The sequence below is a fragment of the Hyperoodon ampullatus genome (genome assembly GCF_949752795.1).
Source record: "Hyperoodon ampullatus genome assembly, chromosome: 7".
Taxonomy (NCBI): domain Eukaryota; kingdom Metazoa; phylum Chordata; class Mammalia; order Artiodactyla; family Ziphiidae; genus Hyperoodon; species Hyperoodon ampullatus.
The window spans coordinates 62,337,781-62,361,403 of NC_136920.1; the positions used below are offsets into that span (position 1 = coordinate 62,337,781).

The window sequence follows — 23,623 nt, forward strand, 5'->3', positions numbered from 1 at the left end:
GAAGAAAAGGATGATCGTTAAATAAGCAAAAGTTATTTAACTTCTATTTTCCATATTTGTTGAATAATGTTTCCAGAATTGATGCAGGCTCTATCCTGGTCAAGTTTCTGTTTTTGTTTTTGTTTTTCATTTCCTATAACAGGATATCCCTAAAAAGCACTATATTTGGGAATTGGGAATCATGAATTTTCCATGAGTGTTTTTGCATTCAAGCATCAATAACTCTTCCTCACAAATTTCTGAGGGTAAAAAAAATACAGTTAGAACTGGAAAGAATTTGTAGATTCCAGTCAAGAACTGTATATTGGTTAAACTATGTAGTTATTCTATAGAATTTGTGGCAGTCTGCAATGATTTTAACTTCCCTCTATGAAAATGACTTTCTTGTGACTTTAAATAACATTATATATTTAAAAATGAAAAATAACATTCAGAATAATAGTTTAAAATATGAAGTATGTATTTTAAATGGATTTTATTTGATTTTATCATGTACTCATATATTTTAGTAATCTGTTTTTATTTTATTTTATTTATTTTATTTTATTTTTTTTTGCGGTACGCAGGCCTCTCACTGTTGTGGCCTCTCCCATTGCAGAGCACAGGCTCCGGACGCGTAGGCTCAGCGGCCATGGCTCACAGGCCCAGCAGCTCCGCAGCATGTGGGATCTTCCCGGACCGGAGCACGAACCCGCATCCCCTGCATCGGCAGGCGGACTCTCAACGACTGCGCCACCAGGGAAGCCCAGTAATCTGTTTTTAAAGCAAAAGGAATTGAGGCAAAGAAAAATGAAGTTCTTTCTCAGCAAGTCTTCAACTCTTGCTGTTAACTGGTTTAGTTTTAGATGTTTCAATTGAAAAAATTGATATAAGGGAGGTTTTCCTTATGAGTGGGTGATATTTTAGGCTTCCTCAGGTAATGTGCCTCCTTTGTTCAGATACTGGGGCTGTTTTGTGGTCATTGAGTATTAATTTTTTTTCAAGTCATTAAGCACATCCTGTTTCTTAATTTTGTCCCATGCATCAGGAATTTTACCTTTATCTGTAAATCTTTTGAGATATTTTTCTTGTAGCTTTAATCTGAAGTGACAGACAAACCATTTCCAGTATGGCTGGGTGGATGTGTCTGGGGTGATACTCCACCTGGCATATTCCCCTCCTGCCTGTCGATAGTTCTTATATGGGACTTTCCTGCCATCTCCCAAAACCAAAAAACAATCACTTGTTACCAAACTGGTACAGCAATCAATGACAAAATGGTCTGTTGTGTACCACCATCCTCCACTGACAGCCTGTGGACGATGGAAGGGAACACTGTGGTCTCCATCATGCATAGGGATTGTGTTTGTACAAATTGCTTTACAGCAGGGACACTGTTTCCAGCAGCCACAGAGATGTTCAGTGAGCATTTTCTGGATTTCAGGAACGATTTCTTCTACAAGCATATACAAATCATTCTGTTCTACTCTCTTCATTTCAGGATCCAAAGCTGTACTCATGGCTTCTTTGAGAAAGTCAATATCTTTTATCTCCTGGTGTTCAATGCTTATCAAGTCTTTTCGTGGAAAGATCAAGTTACTCCCCAGGTGATCACAGAACAAATCCAACCACCCAGACACAGTGCTGCTTTTATCTTTAGCTACTGCTGTGGATGCCTGAATAGCTGAGAGGATGGCATTCTTGATTTCATCTGAACTTATTTTTAAAAATGTCTTCATTTTTTCACTTCCTTTGTCAGAACAATATCTTTTAATGTGGTTTTCAATGTAATTCTTAAAAAAAGATTCTGGATTATGAAGGTACTGCCAATAATTATCAAAATTTTCCTCTTCTGCCAGAGAGATGAGAATGTGTTTCTCCAGGTTAGCCCTGTTTCCATTGAATGCCGGGCAGGTGGCTTGCAGGTCCCCAGCAATTTTGCGGGCCATGTTTTTCTTTACGGTGTTGAAGACAGCAGTGGTGAGTTTGTGCCACAGAAAATCAACAAATGTTTTAATTGAGGTTGCTCCCTGACAAGAGATCTTAAAACTCATGAAGAAATCATCTTTCTTGCTTTCCAGATAGTTTACAGGATCATTTACTCTCTTGAATACCTTGTGCATATCATGAAATTTCATTGATGCTCTTTGGAATAAACACAAGGATAAGTCTATTTCATATTTTCTTGTAAATGTGTATCTTTCCTTAGTGGGTGCAGATTTCACCTCCTCATCTATTATTCTTAGGATTTCATAGAAATAACTTGGATGGTAATCATGCTTTTGCCTACAAATGTTGTTAATAGTTTCATTAACTTTTGAAACAATGCGGTTAGTAGTCATATTTATGGACTCTTTATCCGGGGCCTCTAATGTCATTGTAACTAAGTTCAAATATTTCTTGTTCATTTTGATATGTTTGTCATATTTGATTTCAAAGTTTTCTCCAGAATTTTTCTTCAGTATGCTTGCCATGTCTTTCTCCTTTTTGAAATAATCCAAAAGGATGTTTTCAGAATCCACTTCAATTTTAGGCTCTGCGATTGGAGAGTGAGTTGAGGACAAATCATAGACCCATTTTTTCCAAAGTGTGTTGAATTTCTCATGTAGCTCTTCCTCACTCAGTTGGGTGCCCTTTACAGTTAAAGCCAACTCTCGGCTTTTTTCCAATAATTCCTTTTCATAACCTGATTTTTTGTTATGCAGTTTTTCTTGATTCTTTTTAAAATGAAGAAGTTCTTTGGCTTTTCTTTGGCTGTCTAAAATGAATGCCTCTTTAAGGATTATTAGCTTATTTTCAAAATTTCCTTTCCACTGTACCAGCACTTCACTATCTGGGTCTTCATTAAAATATTTTTCAAGTTCTTGCTTGATGGCTTCATATTTCTCTGTAACTGGAGCCTCAAGTGTGTGTGCTTCGAGTGTCTGGATTTTTTCATTCTGAATCTGGTTGATCAGCTGGTCCTGTATGCTCAGCATATGACTCCTCAACTCCCATGTCCAGTAGTTATACATGGTTTCCAGTTTGCTCATGGCCATGACCTCTCGGGTATTCCTGAAACTGAAAATAAAGTTTTCATTCAATAGGGCTCTCCACAAATCTTGAACCCGGAACTTTACATCTGATATCTTCATGATGCTTCCCCTAGATTCCTGTTGGGCAGTCACAAGAATTCTGCTTTTCAGTTCTTGGACATTGTAGCTATAACGAGGATTGGGAGGGGCCATTGGGGGATTGCCATCCCAGAGGTGAGCAAAGTAGTAGACGTGGGTATTAACATCAAACTTAATGACATCACGAAAGCGGGTTACATCTGAGCACTGCTCTTCTTCAGCTGCTGTTGCTGCCATTTCGTCCAGTCTCTGCTCTAGCCGCCTTCGTCCTTCCATAGTTTGGTCTTTAGCTGTAACTTCTCCCACATTCTGATGAACAAAGAGGCAACTAGGAGAGATTTTTACTTTTTTCATCCTCAGAAAAGCTTGGACAACTATTTGTAGAATATCTTGCATTTCTGATGGATTTTCTCCAAAAATATTGATCAGAGTCAAGTTTCCAAGTCCGATGACAAAGGTTGCCAACTCATTGTCACGATTCTGGGACTTGTTGCTGAGTTCTGGGGCCCGAAGTCCTTCTGTGTCCACAACAAGCACAAAGTCAAAGCCAAGTTCCTTTGCGAATGTCTCCTCCACCTTCAGAAGCTGCATGTAGGCCCCCCGGGTACACCTCCCAGCACTAACAGTGAACTGCAGCCCAAAAAGTGCATTCAGCAGGGTGGACTTCCCTGAGCTCTGCAGGCCAAGGACAGAGAGAACAAAGAGCCGTTTGTTTCCAAGTTTCTCAGAGACTTTGTCAAAAACAGCTGCCACCCACCTCAGGGGCACATAAGAAGCATCCCCATCCATCAGCTCAATGGGAAAACCAGATAGCATCAGACCTGCAGCAATGTGGGGAAGGGAGAGAAATAGGGTATCTTTCATGGATGAAGCTTCTTCCAGAGCTTCATAGATCTGGCCAACTTCTCTGAGAAGTTGTTCAATTCCCAAGGTGCAGTCACTAATCTGTCTGGAGATAACTTCTATCTCATTTTGCAAGCCTTTCAGAGAGTTGCTTTTTGGCGCCTCTTGCTTTTCTTTTTGGACCAGTGACCACAATGCCTTTTTCTTCTCATTTAGTTTTTCCAAGTGTCCTGCAGTCAAATTGTCTAAAAACACACTCAGCCATTGCAAGAAGTAGAGTTTGGTGTGAGTTTCTGAATGATTTTGGAGAATTTCAAGGACAGAATGCATTAAATCGTTGAGAGGAAAGGCTTTTCTCAACTGTTGACATCGTATCATTTGTTTATCTGTCTCAATCTCACTCTTGTGTTGTTCAATGCTTCGATTCCCTTTTTCTCTCAGATGATAGAGTTCTTTGTCCTTTTTACACCAAAGTTGCCACAGTTTTCCCTGAAGGGGTAGTAAATTTTCCTTCATCTGAGGTATTTCCATTTCTCCCAGTAGGGCCATTAGAATCTCTGCCTTTTCTTTGGCTTCCTTGCATTCTCTCTGGTCTTCATCAATAAGCAGTCCTTGCTTGCGAGCAATTTGGGCACAGTTCTCCAAGCTGAGTGCAGTGTCAGAAAGCTCTAACAAACGTCTGATTGTAGTTGTGAGCTCCTCTATTAATTCCGCCTCATTTCTGTTCCTGATCCCAATTCTCACTCTTGGGCCAGAGTTATTTGCCATGGTTTTTTCTTTATCATCAAGCAAACAGATTAAAGTTTTTGATTTTTGACACAGGTCACGGACAATTTTTCGGGTTTCTTTATTGTCATCAGAAGTTGACATGAGGACCACAATGAGAGAAGAGACCTCCTGCAGAAAGGCAAGTTGCTTCTCATGTTCCTTTGCATCTCCATGAAGATTGATGAAGGTCAGGCAGTTGTCAAACGTGTCCTGATCTTCACCCCCAGGACAGAACCAGGCAACTTCCACCACACCTCCCATCAAGAGACAGTCTTTGCTGCTCCCTTTGCAATGTCTGTGAAAAAAGACATCATGTTTCCTTTTACTGAGAAGACAGTTCATGATCTGAGATTTGGAGGCAGAGAAGCCGTTTCCAACTCTAATAAAAGACACAATGGGGGTAGAGACATGGCACATCTGCTGATCTTTGTAATTGTCCTTCTCCTCTTTTATTGATTTCCCTGCTTGCTGCCAGCTCCTCCTAACTTGACTGAGAGACCAGAGAGAGAATTCAATTTGAGCATTGCAAGGATTAGGTATGAGAAGGGGGAGGGCAAACTGACAAATGGAAAGTTTGGCCAAAATGTATTGTCTGGCAAAATCATCTGCACAGTGAAGAATTGCCATCTGTATATCCATAGGGTGAATGTAGGGCCTGGCATTAGTGGCTGCTGAAGGATTAGTGGTGCTATTACTGTCTTCAAACAGATCTTCATATGGATCAAAAGCCTCCTTTTCTTGATTTGAGGTGCTTGGATAGACTTGCTTCTCTGTGTATTCATCATCCTTGATGATCAGGTATCTCAGCCCATAATCCAGCATCAGTAGCTTCTGTAGGAAGTAGAAGGGAAGCTCTCTTTCAGAGCAGGGCTGGGTGTTGTACACAGGATTCTTGTAGATCATATGGAAGTTAGCTCTGCTCATCGTTTTTGGGTAGTAATGTTCTAGGCCTAGACGCTGGAGTATTTCTAGGAAGGCTCTATTTTCTATGACCTCCTGTTTATTACTTTCATTATCATGTGGTTCATGGGGCTGTTTCTTTCCATGGAAAAGACTTTGCAGTTGTTTTTTCACATCCTCCATTTGCAATGAAGAGACGGTGGCCTCATAATCCCCATCAATGAGCAATCTCAAGTCTTTTTCTAGGTTTTCCCAATCATGATCTGCCCCAAGTTTGGTGAGGACATGTACAACTTCTTTAGACAAAGATTGTCCCATGTGATGTCTTACTAATGCCAAACGTTCTGTTTTCTCCTCTGGAGAAGCAACTTTGATGCCAAGTGTAGCTGTCAGACCTGTGAGCACCAGGAATGCCTGAGCCTTGTAGTTGCAAATATTTTTGAGCTCTTGGTATTTATCTAGGGCAGTTTGCATTTTATCCAGTAGGAAGTCTAACTCATCACACCCAAGGAGATACTGAAATCTGTTGTTTACCACATGATATCCTGCACCAGCTGCAATCAAAAGTAGCAAGATGTGTGTGTCTGGCTGACCTGTTTCTTGGAGGTATCTCAAGAAGCAGCCAAGAGACAAGCTGACCTCGTAAGTCACCTTGCTTTGAGCTTCTTCCACTGATTCTGTGGATTCAGACTTGGCCTTTACTTCCATAAGGTCATTCTGGTTGTTTTTAAAGATTTCAATTAATTTGGAAAATTGGGTGATATTGACATTCTCTTCCTCTGGTTCTGACTGAAATATCCACTGCATGATGGAATGAGCCTGAGGAAAGTTTGTCACTTTGTAGATGTGAGAATCCAAAAGGATGCACAACTGAGATTTAATAAATTTAGTTTCATAAATGGAATACTTTTTGCAGAAGTTGACAGTGTCTACCAGAAAATTCTGCAGACCCCTATCTGTGAGGCATATATTAGTCCAAATGTTATAACTTTTTATTTTTTCACTCAATCTTTGCATGAAATTTATCAGCTTTTTAAGCTGCTCTTCAGGATCAGATACCCCCCAGGATTTCACATCCTCTAGGAAAAGCCTAGCCTCCTTCTCAACACTCAGTAATTCTTCTCCCTCCTGGATCTGGGCAGTAAGACCAGTCAGAGCAGTGTAGCTGTCTTTCAGGCAGTTAGCTACCTGAAGAGGATCCTTAAAATTGCTTCGGTGGCTGGTGAGGATGATGTCCCAAACGGGCACCAGCTGAATTCCCCGGTCAATGACACACCAGGTTTGATTATTGGCAACTAGGCCAGCTTTCCACTGTGAAAGGCCATTTGCTTCTGGTGGGCCACCTGTCTGGGCCACAGATAATTGGACTTTGGTTTGGAGATTTTGGAAGGTTGTTCTCTGAGAGGCTGTTTTTGAATGAGAGTCTGACACATCCACACCTGCAGCAACATTCACTCCGAAGCCACTGTAGCTGCCCCTTATGTAAGTATCCAGGGCCTCTGCAGCTTGCTGTTTCACTTCTGCCAGCTGCTCACTTTGGAAGCCCTCTGAAATGGCTTTCCACCAGTAGATTCCTCCCAGGTGCAGAGGGCCCTGGTTAGCATGAGAGCCAAACCTGTGGAAGAAGTCTTCAGTCCTGCGCCTCAGCAAGGGAAGTTTGTCTGGGTCTTCTGGCTGACCTGAAAGGTCTTCAATGCATTTCAATTCCTGTAGAGCAGCCTTGGAGAGCTGGAGCTGGTCAGTGGGAAAGTGGCAGGAGGCCAGTGGGATGTAGCTGAACTTGGTTGAGCAGAAGTAAGAGTGCTTAGAATGTGACTGTTGGGTTTCCTTGGATTCTGAATCTTTGCTCTGATTTATAGCAGCTTCCAGGCTAAATCCCCAACCTCCACCCTTTGCTGAGGCAGTTACACTGAAGCCCAGCTTCTCTACAGCCTGGGTGAACATGGATTCTTTTTGAGAAGATGTAAATTCCTTTGTTTCCATCCGTGTACTCTGCTCAGGGCCACGGAGTGAGAACTCCTTGGGGACACTGAGTAGCTCCTCTTTCTTCTCTATCAGGCTCCTTTGATTACTGGTTTTGTAAATTCCCTGAAGGGCTAGTCCTCCAGATGCGTGTCGCACCAGCTCTCTATCTGGAAGGTTCTTCCTGTGAGACAGTGTCCCCTCCATAAGTCTGAGTTGTTCCAGCATGTTTTCCATGACGTCTCTTAGGGACTTTTCGGGACGTGGCCAGAACTCTTCGGGGATCTCCATTGCCTGCATCAGCTCTGCTTCCTTTTTCCTCACTGCCTCTTCCTGTCGCTGCCTCCCTTCTGCCAGCATCTCTCTTAGCTCCTGCAGTGCCTGTTCTGCCTGCTTCTGCCTTTTCTTTATTGTTTCCACCTGAGACTCCTGTAACTCTGAAAGAGTATTTGAGTATGACAGGTTAAGCAGCTTCTCCAGGGCCCTTTTCTCCCAGGGATGTTGTGCCTGGGATTGCAGCTTCTGGAGTTCTTTTTGTTTTAGGTGTTGTAAGGCTTGGGCACAGGTCACACCCAGGTGTTCCTGCAGCTTGGGCAACCAGTACTCAACTGCCAATCCTGCTTCTCTCAACATCTCTTGGAGATCTTGCCCATTTTTGCCTCTGAGCAGGAGCTCGTTAGGGGTAGACTTTTCTGTGTCCATGGCTGTGGGACGAAAAGACACTCAGTTAGCCTTTGGCATGTTAATATACAGAACTCTGTGATTAATTTGCAGAAATCTGATGCTTTTCTATACACTAATAACTATCACAAAAAGAAATTGAGGAAGCAGTCCCATTTATGATCACACTAAAAAGAATAAAAGGGCTTCCCTGGTGGCGCAGTGGTTGAGAGTCTGCCTGCCGGTGCAGGGGACACGGGTTCGTGCCCCGGTCCAGGAAGATCCCACATGCCGCGGAGCAGCTAGGCCCGTGAGCCATGGCCGCTGAGCCTGCGTGTCCGGAGCCTGTGCTCCGCAACGGGAGAGGCCACAACAGTGAGAGGCCCGCATACCACAAAAAAAAAAAAAAAAAAAAAAAGAATAAAATATCTGGGAATAAACTTAATCAAGAAGGTGAAAGACCTAATACTCTGAAAACTATAAATACCAATGAAGGAATTTGGAAATGATACAAAGAAATGGAAAGATATCCTCTGTTCCTGGACTAGAAAAATTAATGTTGTTAAAATGTGCATACTACACAAAGCAATCTATAGATTTAATGCAATCTATCAAAATACCCATGACACTTTTCACAAAAGTAGAACAAATAATCCTAAAATTTATTTGGAACCACAGAAGACCAAATTGCCAAAGCGGTCTTGAGAAAAAAAGAAAGCTGGAGGTATCACATTCCCTGATTCAGACTATACTACAAAGCTACAGTAAGCAAAACAGCATGGTACTGGCCTAAAAACAGACACATAGATCAATGGAACAGAATAGAGAGCCCAGAAGTGTATCTACACACTTATGGTCAGTTAATCTACAACAAAAGAGGTAAGAACACAATGGAGAAAAGACAGTTTCTTCAATAAGTGGTGCTGGGAAAACGACAGCTACATTAAAAGAATGAGATTAGCAAAAAATGGGCAGAAGACCTAAAAAGACATTTCCCTGAAGAGATGGCCAACAAGCATGTGAAAAGATGCTCAGCATTGCTAATTGTTAGAGAAATGCAAATCAAAACCACAGTGAGGTATCACCTCACACCAGTCATAATGGCTATCATCAAATAATCTACAAATAATAAATGCTGGAGAGGGTGTGGAGAAAAGGGAACACTTGTATACTATTGCTGAGAATATAAGTTGGTTCAGCCACTATAGAAAAGATTGTGGAGGTTCCTCAAAAATTAAAAATAGGACCACAATATTGTCTAGCATCCACTTCTGGATATATATCCAAAGGAAGTGAAGACAGGGAATTGAAGAGATATATGCACTTCCATGTTTATTGCAGCCTTATTCTCAATAGCCAAGCTATGGAAACAGCCTAAGTGTCAGTCCATGGCTTAACAGATAAAGATTTACTACACACACACACACAACGGAATATTTATATTCAGTCATGAGAAAGAAAATCCTGCCGTGTGTGTGACAACACAGATGGACCTTGAGCGTATTATGCTAAGTGAGATAAGTCAGAGAAAGACAAATCCTGTATAATATCACTTATATGTAGAATCTAAAAAGCCAAACTAGTAAAAACCAGAGAGTAGGATGCTGGTTACAAGGGGTTGGAAGGTGTAGGAATTAGGGAGATGTTGTTTAAGGGTACAAATGTGCAACCAGTAGATAAATAAGTCCTAGACATCTAATGTTCAGATAGTGATTATAAGCAACACACTGTGTTATAAACTTCAAATTTACCAAGAGACTATATCTTAGTTGTTCCCACCACAATAAAGAAATGATCATGTGATGTGTTAGAGGTGTTAGCTAATTCTATGTTGGTAATATTGCAATATATAAATGTATCAAATCAGCATGGTGTATACCTTAGACTTATGCAATGTTATATGTTAATTATATCTCAGTAAATAAATAAAATATACTTCTTACCTGGTTTATACTTGTCACTCACTTCTTACTCTTCATCTGACACTAGTTAATAATATCTTTGTATTATGAATAACTTTTATATTATGAACTGTATATGGATTATGAAGATCTCTTTTCTACTGATGCCATCTTAATGTGTGTATGTAGGACCAAATGTTCTAGTATTCAGTGTTTCCTCAGTGTTATGTTTTTCCCCCCAATGCCTTTGGACATATCTTTGGGCAGCAGATGAGATGAGATTTTACATGTCGCAACTTCATACATTATTCAGGTTTCCCCTCTTTTTGGAATTCCTGTCCTACTGAATGTCACTATCGTACTTCCAGGTCAATGGGTGTCCTACTCATCCTTCTTCCTGCTGACATGAATGCAGTTCACCATGTCCTTTCAATTTATCCATTTAAATCTCTCTTCAATCTCAATTCTTTTTAATCCCCTACCAGCTCTCCAAAAGATTTTGCCTTCACCTTGTCTTCATTGGATTTCTATAATTGTCATCTCATCTTACACTCATTCTTATTTTGTGCTTTCCATCTTCCCCAATGTCACTAAAATTTGAATCTAGATTTACGGCAGACTCAGAAACTCAGAACAACGTTTTCAACTGAAGGTATCTAAAATATCTAGATAAATTTTTAAGACAAATTCTTTGGAGCCTCAAGGAATTTACTGGATAGTGAAGTAATATCTGATGGAAGAGGTAAATAAATTTTAAGCAACTGAAATATTTCCACTACAAATTAAAGCCAACATTTAAGACCTTGGCATACACCAAGGAGGGCAAATAAATTCACAATCAGACATATCATAGTGGAACTGCAGAAAATAAAACAAAACAGCAAAAACAAAGCATTTAGAGAAAAACAGATTTTATCTTCAAATAACTAATAATTAGAGAGAGGGCTGACTTCTCAGCAGCATTGATGGAAGCCAGAAGCCAGTGGAATGGCATTTTAAATGTATTGAAAGAAAATAGTTGACAAACTCGGATTCTGTACAGAGTTAGATATCCTTAAAGAGTTACAGTGGAAGAAAGACATGATTGAAAAGAACACATTGACAGAGTCTGCTACTTGGAAATGCACATTGAATGAACTACTAAGGCATGTTTTTTCAGGAGAAGGAAAATATCACCAACAGGTCCTTGCAGTATTTGAGAGGAGGGTCAAAGATTCTATTGATTTTGGTGCCATTTGTTAAGTAGAATATATGTTGCAATTTCTAATATAATGTCAAACAGAAGAGTAACTGTCAAACTAACAGGGAAAAAATGAAATAACAAAAACACTTGATCATACAGCTTATCAAAATTTGTGGGCTACAGTGAAAGCAGTGCTTAGAGGGAAATTTATATTGAATGCATATATATGAAAAAATTATCTGAAATCAATAATCTAAGTTTCCACCTTAGGAAATGAAGAGAAAATTAAATTTAAATAAGCAAGAGAAAAGAAATAATAAAAACTAAAGCAGAAACCAATAAAATTGAAAACAGGAAATCAATAGAGAAAATCAATAAGACCATAATTTGATTCTATGAAAATACCAACAAAAGTGATAATTCAGACTATGAAAAGAAAGAGGGGAGGCACAAATTACTAATACCAGAAATAAAATAGGGGTTATGAATATGAATCCTATAGACATTAAGAGGATGAAGAAAAGAGTACTATGAACAACTGTTTGATCTCAAATTTGATAACCTAGATGAAATGCACTAGTTCCTTGGAAGACAACAAGCTATCATAGCTTACATGAAAGGAAATAGATAATCTGAATAGGCCCGTGTGTATTAAAAAAAATTGAATCAATAATTAACAACCCATCCAAAACAGAAAGCATCAGTCCCAGTGGGATTCACTGGTGAATTCTACCAAACATTTAAGGAAGAAATTGTACCAAATATGTACAATCTCTTTCAGAGGACAGAAGCAGAGGGAGTACTTCCTAATTTAATTCATGAGGTCAACATCACCCTGATACCAAAATCAGTCAAGGACATTACAAGAAAGAGAACTATAAACCTATATCTCTCATGAAAAAAAAAGTAACAAATTAAATCTAATAATGTGTAAGAGAATAATCCACCACAACCAAGTGGGATTTATCTCAGGTATGCAAAACTGATTCAACATTCAGAATCAATTAATGTAGTACACCACAACAGACTAAGAAGAAATATCACATGATCATATCAATATATGGAGAAAAACTATTTGACAAAATCCAACACTCATTCATTATAAAAACTTTCAGCAAACTAGGAATAGAGGGGAACTTCTTGAACTTGATAAAAAGACACTAACAAAAACCCTACTGTTAACATCACACTTAGTGGTAAGAACCTAGAAGCTTTCCTCTTAAAATGGAATTGGTAAAGGAATCCCGTTTCATCACTCCTATCACACATCCTGTTGGAAGAGTTAACTAATAAGAAAAGGAAATAAAAATATACAGATTGGGAAAAAATAAATAACACTGTATTTGTAGATGACATGATCGTCTATGTAAAAAATGTCAAAAATCAACAACAGAAGAATCTCCTGGAACTGGTAAATGAATATAGCAAGGTTGCAGAATGCAAGGGTTAACTTACAAAAATTATTGTTTTTTTTGTATGCTAACAATAAACAATTGGAATTTGAGATTAAATACACAATACCATTTGAATTAGCACCCTCAAAAAAGAAATACTTAGGTATAAACCTAATAAAATATGTTCAAGATCTATATAAGGAAAACCACAAAACCCTGATGAAAGAAATCAAAGAATATCTGCATAAATGGAGAGAGATTTTGTGTTTAATATTAAGACCAATTCTTCCCAACTTAATCTATAGAGACAATGCAATCCCAGCCAAAACCCAGCAAGTTATTGTGTGGATATCAACAACTTGATTCCGAAGTTTACAAGGAAAGCAAAAGACCCAGAATAGCCAACAAAATGTTGGGGGAAGAACAAAGTCAGAATACTGACACTCCCAGATTTCAAGACTTACTATGAAGCTGTGAAGGTGCTTTGTGACCACCTAGAGGGGTGGGATAGGGAGGGTGGGAGGGAGACGCAAGAGGGAGGAGATTTGGGGATATATGTATATGTATAGCTGACTCACTTCGTTATAAAGCAGAAGATAACACACCATTGTAAAGCTATTATACTCCAATAAAGATTAAAAAAAATAAAAGTATGGTACTGGCAAAAAAAGAGACAAATAGAATTGATGAATGGGCTAGAAGATCCAGGAATAGACCCACACAAATATAGTCAACTGATCTTGAGAAAGGAGTCAAGGTAATCCAATGGAAGAAAGGATAGTCTTAACAAAGGGTGCTGGAATAACTGGACATCTACATGCAAAAAAATGAATCTAGATACAGACCTTGCACTCCTCTCAAAATTAACTCAAAATGGATCGTATTACCTAAATGTAAAATGCAAAACTATGAAACTCCTAGAAGATAACATAGGAGAAAATGTAGGTGACCTTGGGATTGACGATGACACTTTAGATACAAAACCAAAAGCATGATCCATGAAAGAATAAGTTGATAAGTCGACTTCATTTTAAAACTTCTGTTGTATGAAAGATACTGTTTAAAAAAAGAAAGATAAACCAAAGCCTGGGAGCAAGTCTTTGCAAAATATATATCTAATAAAAGGCTGGTATCCCAAATGTACAAAGAATCCTTAAAACTCAACAGTAAGAAAACAAGCATCCCAATTAAAAATGGTGCAACATTTTTGAACAGATATTTTACCAAAAACATACAAACGGCAAATAAACATGAAAAAATGCTCACCATCTTTGTCATTAGAGAACTGCAAGTTAAAACAACAAGATGCCACTACACACCAATTAGGATGGTTAAGAACTCTCATACATTGCTGGTAGGAATGCAAAATGTTACAGTTACTTTGGAAGACTGGTTGGCAGTTTCTTAAAAAAAAACCCCAAAACCCAGTACTGTTACCATATGATCCAGTGACGAAGCTACTTGTATTTACTCAAATGAGTTGAAAACTTAAGTCTACACAAAACCTCCCCATGATGTCTATAGAAGCTTTATTCATATTTGCAAACTTGGATGCAAACAAGAGGTCCTTCAGTAGGTTAATAGATTAACAAACTGTGGTACATCCATACAATGGATTATTATTTAGCAAAAAAAAATTGAGGTATAAAGCCATGAAAAGACATGGAAGAACCTTAAATCACATTGCTATGTGAAAGAAATCAGTCTGATAATGCTACATAATTTATGATTCCAACTATATGAAATAGTGGAAGCCAAAACTTTGGATACTGTAAAAAGATCCGTGGAAGCCAGGGGTTGTGGAGAGAAAAAAACGGTGCCAATAGACTTGCTTGATGCAGGGTTGCCACAAACCTTCCATCTGTAATAAAACACAATACCCGTGAAGTGCAATAAAATGAGATATGCCTCTGTACCTATTAGAATGGTCAAAATCCAGATCACTGGCAACACCAATTGCTGACAAGGGTCTGGCATGAAAGAAGCTCATATTCATTGCTTCTGGGAGTGCAAACGGAATAGCTACTTTGAAAGTCAGTTTGGTTCGTTCTTACAAAACCAAATATTCTTTTTCCTTATGATTAGCAATCATGCTCCTTGTTATTTACCTAAATTATACGTCACAAAAGCTGGCACACATGTCTATAGCAGCTTTATTTATAATTTCAAAAACTTGGAAGTAACCAAGATATCCTTCAGTAGGTCAACGGATAAATAAACTGTGGTACATCTAGACAATGGAATATTATTCAGTTCTAAAAAAAATGAAAAGAATGAACTGAAATTAAATGAAAAGAAATGAGAAGACATGGAGGAAACTTAAAAGTATATTTCTAAGCGTAAAAAGCGAGACTAAAATGCCTACATACTTTATGATTCCAACAGTATGACATTATGGAAAAGACAAAACTATGGTGTCAGCAGAAAGATGAGTGGTTACAAGGAAAGAATGAGTGGGAGGAGTACAGAGGATTTTTAGGGCAGTGAACCTATTCTGTATATTTAAGGGTTCGCTACACTTCATTAGACGTTTTTCAAAACCCATAGAATGTGCAAGACCTATGTAAACTAGGTACTCTGGGTGTTAATTGATTTTTCAGTGTGGGTTCATCACTGTAACAGATGTGCCACTTTGTTGGAGGATGTTGATAATGCAGGAGATGGCACGTGCGGGGGCAAGAGGTATATGGGAAATCTCTGTAACTTCTGCTTATTTATGTGTAAACCTAAAAGCGCCCTAAAAAATAAGTTCAATAAAAATAAAACAAAGTTTACAGAATTACTTGGTGAAATTGATAATCCACAGCTACTTTAGGAAAGGTTTAGTATTTAGTATGTTTTTTGGTACCTGATAAAACAAACCAAGAAAAAATAAGTAAATACAAAGAGAACTCAAACAATATGATTAGCAGCCCAACCTAATGTCCCCATGTAGAACACTGCTCACAACATGTTTTCATTGTGTCTCGAGTTGTAGAAAGCCTTTAGGCTGGGCAGGGGACAGCCACGTGTTTGGGGATTGTTGGTGGATAGTTGAGGGGAGAGGAGAAGAAAGTTGAATACCTGGGTGAGGGCATGAAGACATGCATTTGGAGAGCCAATCTAGGGATCAGCCTAAGACAGAGATGTGGTCTTCACCAGCCAGAACTCCCCATGAAGGTGGATCAAAACAGGATGTCCCAATTGCACTCATCACCTGATTTCCAAACCTCTCCCTCCTTTTGTTTTCCCATCACACTCATCCTATTTTAATTTTTCCAGTGTCTCAGGTTCCAAATCGTCACCTTTGACTTCTGTCTCTCTTTAGCTCACTACAGTCAGACATCATATTCTCAAATTTTTCCATCCAGTTCAAACCCATGTACATATCATAGACTATGTGCCAGGTGTTCTGCTCAAAAATGGTGTTACAGGCATGAATAAGACATGGTCAGAGAGGGTTCTGCATCAGTCTAGGAGGAAGGAAATGATGAGAGTAGTCTAGGAGGAGGGAGAAACAGAGCTTTAATTGGATCTCTAATCCTCATTAGATGACTTTACTTCTTGGTTCTCTAGAGAATGCATAAGGTGTCATGAAATGTAGATAGTTCTGATGCTAATCATGGGAATCTTTTGAAGCATTCCTCATTTGTTTCTAACTTTTCTAGTTTCTCTTAAAGTTGTGTTTGGTTTTGGGTGCCCACTTTCTATCTGTGATCCAGTTCTTTCACTTTGTACTTGGTGTTGGTGTTTGGTGGTGTTGGATTAACTTCTGTGGGTAGGAATATGTCTCATACTAATTACAGACTCATTTCCAGTTCTGGCTCCTGTCTGGATTCACCTTTAGACCACATATATCCCCCAGTGATAATGGGGGGATAGTGGTATGGGCACATTTGTTTTCTGGACACCTTATTTCATAGTTTTCCATCTATAACTTTTCACTGTTGGGCATCTACTATATATTGGCCATAGATTATCCTATATATCACCTGTATCAATTTGCTCATGAGTCTATTACCTATTCCATATACACACTGCCACTGGGCCTTCATCTTTGCTCTGGTATATTCAATAATTTTTTTCCTCTCTTGTAATTCCTTTTCCACATTGCATCCAGAGTCATCCTTTTGACATCCAAATTTAAATCATGTATTGTTTTGTTTAGAAAACTGAAAATTCTACATTGTCTCGTGATAAAATTAGAATGACTTATCATTCAAGGCCCTTATACTTTAACAAGAATTATACTCTACTGTACCTTTCACAACCACTCCTTTTCCTTTTCCTAATACTTACCTCACTCTCTCCCTTAAAAACCACACTCTGCCATCTTCCTTCATTCTCATGGCATTCTTGACTCTAAATATTACCCTAGATAAGCCTTTCCTCCCCACCTTTTCTGCCAGAGGTTCTATATTCCTTCTTCCCTAATTCAAGTTTCTCCTTATTTGTGAAGCCTTTCATTAATCTTTAGGTTGAGTACATAGTTCTCTTTTCTGAGCTATCAATAGTACCTTGTACCTACATATATTATATAGATTTTCCAACTGTTTTTTTTAAAGCTTTTGTAAAAAATTTATTTTTGTCTTCATTGGGTCTTTGTTGCTGCACATGGGCTTTCTTTAGCTGTGGCAAGCTGGGGCTACTCTTTGTTGCAGTGCGCAGGCTTCTCATTGTGGTGGCTTGTCTCATTGCGGAGCACAGGCTCTAGGCACGTGGGTTTCAGTAGTTGTGGCTCCCGCGCTCTAGAGTGCAGGCTCAGTAGTTGTGGCGCACGGGCTTAGTTGCTCTGCAGCATGTGGGATCTTCCCAGACCAGGGCTCAAACCTGTGTCCCCTGCATTGGCAGGCGGATTCTTAACCACTGTGCCACCAGGGAAGCCCTCCAACTGTTTCTTAATTACCTGTTTAGATCGTGTACTCCCCTTCTTCCCACACTTGTAGCTATTATGCATCAACCACCATGTCAAATTCATGTTTTGATCTTAAGAAGTCTTATAGTCTAACCTTGTGTCTCTGTTTTTAGTCTGCTCCTTTTGACTTTTTTCATCACTGTTTCTTTTTCAGTCTCTGTGTCAATTCTTATACCCCTTTCTCTTCCATTTCCCTTCTTTCTTACCAACTTGTCTCTTTAAGCCAAGCTCCTGTTTTCAAGTTGTTCCAGACATATGTGCATATAGAGTGGGTTCTTTCCCTGAGTCTCTTAGAGTTAAGGCTGACTGCTTTTAGTTTAGGCTTTGGCTTCCTGTGTAGCACAGGGTCTGATTTAAAAATAAGATAAGGAAGTAAAAGAAAGAAAAACTTTTTACTGTGTTTTAACATTTGTTATTATTTTGCAAAGACTCAAGGATCTTGAATTATGTGTTTAATAATGACTCAAGTTTAAAAATTATCATAAAAAGAGGACTACTGATTATAAGGTGGGTTGTCCTGTGTGGGTATGAGTGTGAGTACCCCTGGGTGGGGCATCACACATATAAGCCCTATTCATCACCCAGCTGTCAGGGTCAGCCCTTCCTTCACTTCTACCAACTGCTGTGGAAAGGCTTTCAGTTTTATTTCTCTCTCTCTCTCTCTCATTTCCCAGAAACAATAGTTTTTCTTTTCTTTTTAAGTCAGCAGTGCCTTGGCAATGATAGAAAACTTTTCCACATAAAGAAATGTTGCCATGTCTTATAGATCCTGTCTCAACTTCATTCTTGCAACAGAATTTTAATTTTATCTAAGTTTCTTTAACTTCCTAGAAATAAACATTTCTGCCTGGCCAGTGCTGTTTTTACATACTGTGACCCTAATTATAACTGTAATTATGATGTCTAAAATTATAATAGAGCCTGAGAAATTTTGGTTCATGCATTTTCTTCTACAAAGGCTTGATTTAGAATATTATTTGACATTTATCATATGGTGATACTGTAGTCTTTTATTAATTTGCCTGCTGAAAGGTGCCTGAAATCTTCTGGAGCTCTGATAACTGAGAGTTAGAGTGGCTAAGGGTCTATCTTTTGTGAGAAGCTCTCATTGAGATCAGAAATGGGTTAGGTGTAGGGGAGAAGAATAGTTGATAAAAGGGTTAGAAAAGAATCCAAGAGCGTTTTTAGGGAGGAATAAAATCTCAATCATAGGCCTTCAGTTCTTGGCTGGGTTCGGAGACCTTTCTTATAGACATGCTTTCAGTGCTTTCTCAGAGACCTCTGTAAACCTCTGTTATGCCCTCAGTGACCATATTTCATGGTATGATGGAACCAGCCTATACTGACTAATGAGAACCAAATGTCAAATGTTCAGGAATTTTGTAAGGCAGTTATTAAGCACAGCCATTATGAAAAATAAATTATATAGTAGCACATCCGCAAATATGAAGGGATAAGTAGCTCCAAGGGCGCATCCTTCTACTGAAACAATAAACAAGCAAGAGAAAAAACATCAGAATCAACTTTGTTGGAAATCTGGAAAATAATCAAAGGTCTATAGTAACCAAGTATCTGCTGATCAAGAAAACGGCAACTTAAAAATAGGGGAGTGTTGTGGCATTTTTACTTGCCTTTGGGCCACCTTCCTCCCCTGCTTGAGGGAATCTTGAAGATACCAGCCCACGTTGTCATTGTGAGACCCTTGTCCCTGCTTTCAAAGGGAGAAGAGCAGACCTTGATCTCAGAGAATTGTGTTTGTCTATTTGGAGCCCTCTGGGGACTATCTGAAGGACTGACGAAAGGCAATTTTGTTTTTATTTGCGTAGCACAGAGCTTCTTCAGGGCACAAAAGCAGCCAAGTGGAGGGCATTCCTTGCAAACAAGAAAGGTAAATGGACAACCCCTACTGTCTGGGGGAAGATGTTAAGGTTGAGACAAATAATAGACATGATGAAACTTGGTAGGAAAGACTGGTGAGAGAGATTTTGTGTGGAAGTGGAACAGCAAAAAGTTCCATGTGTAGGATTTATACCTCTAAATGATCCTTGGGTTCAGAAGCAGAAAGTGAAGGCTAAGGCAGAGTTGTAAAGGGCCAGGTTAAGCATTGGAGGAATGCTAAACACTGAACCAGTATGCAAAGCGAGGTGTTTTTTGTTTTGTTTGTTGGTTTTTTGTTTTGTCTTTAGGCAAAAAAATCTCAATCAACACATAAGCTCATGATAAGCTAAAGAACACAATTCAGAGAGCACAAACCACAAATATCTTTAGAGAAAAAGGTAGAAAAGTACTAAATGTATAACCAAAACCCACAGGAACAAACCAAAACAAACCCTGAGCACGAGAAAGATTATGATTTCAAGAGTTACCTTATTATAAAATTCAAACTGTTCAGTTTTCCACAAAAAAAATTTTAAAACGTGCAAAGAAACAAGAAAATATGACCCATTCACAGAAAAATAAATAGAAACTATCATGAGGAATCAAGTCATAGAATGTATTCAGCAAGGCCTTTAATTCATCTGGCTTAAATATGCTCAAAATGCTAACGTAACTCATGGACAAAGATTCAATAACACCAGGGGAATGATGTGCCCCAAATAGTATATATTTCTGAAGAGATACAAATTATAAAAAGGGACCAAACAAATTCTGGGGTTAAAAATTACACTAACTGAAATGAAGAATTCACTAAGAATTTCAACATCAGATTAGAGCAGGCAGAATTAAAAACCAGAGAAGTTGAAAATAGGTCATTTAAAATTATCCAGTTTGAGGAACATAAAGATGAAGGAGTGAACAAAAATGAAGAGAGCCTAGGAGACCTGTGGGACACCATCAAGCATACCACATACAGATAATGGAAGTTGCATAAGGAGACAAGAGAGAGGAATGATGTAAAAGAATTTTGAAGAAACTATGCCCAAAAAGTCATAATTTGATTAAATACATAACTTTACACATTTAAGAAGCTCAGTGAACTTTAGGGAGGAAAAACACAAGAGGTCCTCACTGAGACACTTTATAATAAAACTTTTAAAGGCCAGAGACAAAGAGAGAATCTTGAAAGCAGCAATGGAGAAGTGACTGTCATATACAAGGGAGACTCAGTAAGAAAAAGACTGGATTTCTTAGCAGAAACCATGGAGGCCAGATGGCAGTGGGATGACATATTTAAAGTACATAAAGAGAGAACCCATAATCCTATATCTGGCAAAACCATCATTCAAAAATAAAGAAGAAGTTAAGACATTCCCAGATAAGCAAATGCTGAGGGAATTCATCACTAGTAGATATGTCCTACAGGAAATGCTAAAGGGAGTCCTTCCGGTGGAAATGAAAGAACATTTGGCAGTAACTTGAAGCCACATGAAAAAATAACACAGGTAAAGAAATATATAAGCAGTATTACTGTATTTTTCATTTGTGACTCCTTTTTCTTTCCCAATTTGATGGAAAGACAAATGAGTAAAATGATAATGATAAATCTATGTTAAATGAGCACACAAAGTAGAAAGATGTAATTTGTGACACAACAACATAAAGGGGAGGAGGGATGGAGCAGTGTAGGATCAGAATTTTTATATACTTATGGAAGCTAATGTGATATTAATTCAACATAGATTGTTACAGGTTTGAGAGGCTAATTGTAAGCTCCAGGGCAACCAATGCTAAAATAACTTTTAAAATATACAGAAAAGGAAATTAGAAAGGAATCAAAATCATACACTACAAAAAAATCAAACACAGAAGAAGGCAATTAATGGAGACCTTGAGGAACAAAAAAGGTATGAAACATATAAAAGACAAAGCAAAATGGCAGAATAAGTGTTTCTTTATCAGTAATTTTTGTAAATGGATTAAACTCTTTCATTAAAAGGTAAATATTCTCGTAATAGATAGAAAAACAAAATGCAATTATATGCTGTCTGGAAAAGACTCATTTTATATCCAAGATATATAGGACAAAAGTGAAAGGATAGAAAAGGGCACTCCAGGCAAATAGTTACTAAAAGAGAACTGAGGTATCTATGCTAAGATCAGACAAAATAGACTTTTAAGTCAAAAATTGTTACAAGAGGCAAGGAAGAACACTAAATATTGATAGAAGTGTCAACCCATCAAGAAGATATAAAACTTACAAACCTATGAACCTAACAACAGAACTCCAAACCATAGGAAGCAAAAATTGAGAAGTGAAGACAGAAATAGACAGTTCTGAAATAATAGTTGGAGATTTCATTGCTGTACTTTCAATAATGGATAAAACAACTAGGTAGAAGATCAGTAAGGAAACAGGGTAGATGAACAACACTGTAAACCAGCTAGATCTGACAGACGTAAACAGACTCTCCATTCAACAACAGCTAGCAGTGTTTCTGCTGAACAAATTTTCTCAAGAACTTTGTGGATCTTCTGTAGATTTCAGTGGGGTTCACTCCTTTAGACAAAAGCCACTTCTATGGTTCTTTTTCAGACAAATCCTTCTGGAAAAGCCTTGGCCTCCCGCTGAGATGGTAGGAAACAGTGACCAAAGCCTTGGCCTCCCGCTGAGATAGCAGGGAACAGTGACCTTAAGCTTCCTAGAGGACTTCTACTTTGGTTGATATCTGTGAGGCAAACGCTTATCTTCTTGAAAGGACCATTTTTGTGCCTGATTCCTTTACCTTTTAATCTTTCTGAGGTTTTAGGAAAAGGTTGTACAATCATAATCAACAGAGATTCAAGACTGTGAATCTCTTTATTCTAATGGGTTTTGCCCTTTGCAGAGGCTGAGAAATTTCAAAATTGTAAGGCCTTGGCTCCTTTCTGTTTAACAGTTCTTTCCCCAATTTATCTTTCTTTTCTCACATTTTATCATAAGCAGCAAGAAGAAATCAGGAGGCACATTTAACACCTTACTTGGAAGTCTCCCTAAGTATAAAACCAGCTTTTAAGTATTTCCTTGTACATAACTCCAGGACATAATTTTGCTAAGCTTTCTATCACTACATAACAAGAATCCTTTTCCTTCTGTTTCTAATAACATGTCCCTCAATTTCTTCTGAGCCCTCACTGCAGCATACCTAAAGTCTGGATTTCTTCCAACAGTCTGTCAAAGGTATATAGGCTTTCTCTGTCATGCTCTTCAAAGTTCTTCTAGCTTCTGCTCACTTGCCTGATTCCAAAGCTGTTCCCAAGTTTTAGGTACCACTTCTAGGCACCAAAGTCTGTATTATTTTTATATTATCGTATAATAGATTGCCACAAACTTAGTATCTTAAAAAACACACACATTATATCACAATTTCTGTCAGGAGTCTGACATGGCTTAGCTGGGTCCTCTGCTCAAGGTCTTACAAGGCAGCACTCCAGGTGTTGACTGAGCTGTATTTTCATCTAGAGCCTCAACTGGAGAAAAGCTGCTTTCAGCTTATACGTGTTGACACAATTCATCTCCTTATGATTTTAGGACTGTCCACAGTTCCTTGCCACATTATCTTTTCTGTAGGCCCTCCCTCAACGTGGTAGCTTACTTCTTTAAGCAGGCAGGAGGGAAGATTATCTCTAAAGAAAGGCCGAGTCACTCTTTAAGGTCTTTTCCCTGATTAAGTCAAGCCTACCCAGGATAATATTCCTTTTGGTTAGTGCAAAATCAACTGATTTGGGACCTAAATTTCATCTGAAAAATTCCTTCATCTATGCCACATTCTATTAGCTAGCAGCAGGGGAAGGGCATTACATAGGCCTCGAATCATGGAGCTACCCTCATCTGTGTGCCAAGTGACAAAATATGTAACATGCTCAGCCCAGTGTTTGACCTATTCTAAGGGTTCAATAAATGTTAACTCCTCCTATCATTTAATTTTTCTAAAGCCCTGTTGAAACCACAGTCTCAGTGCCCAAAGGGATGTGGGACTCAATGAGGTAAATCCCACTGAAGGGGAGGAGGACCTAAAGTAGGTTTCTACCGCTAAGCCAAGGGAGAATCTGATTCTCCTAGTAATAAGAGCATACCTCACATTTTAGGAAAATCTGGAGAGAGGAGC

General features: G+C 38.6%; 1 protein-coding gene across 1 annotated transcript; it reads right to left on the minus strand.

Annotated features, from left to right (window-relative positions):
• Positions 1-519: 519 nt before the first annotated feature.
• On the minus strand, positions 520-8,267 carry LOC307056646 (interferon-induced very large GTPase 1-like; the record flags this gene model as incomplete). Its single annotated transcript, XM_079709465.1, has 1 exon — positions 520-8,267. The coding sequence occupies one exon, from the start codon at positions 8,265-8,267 to the stop codon at positions 969-971; it is 7,299 nt and encodes a 2,432-aa protein (XP_079565591.1). The 3' UTR covers positions 520-968.
• Between the last annotated feature and the right edge of the window lie 15,356 nt (positions 8,268-23,623).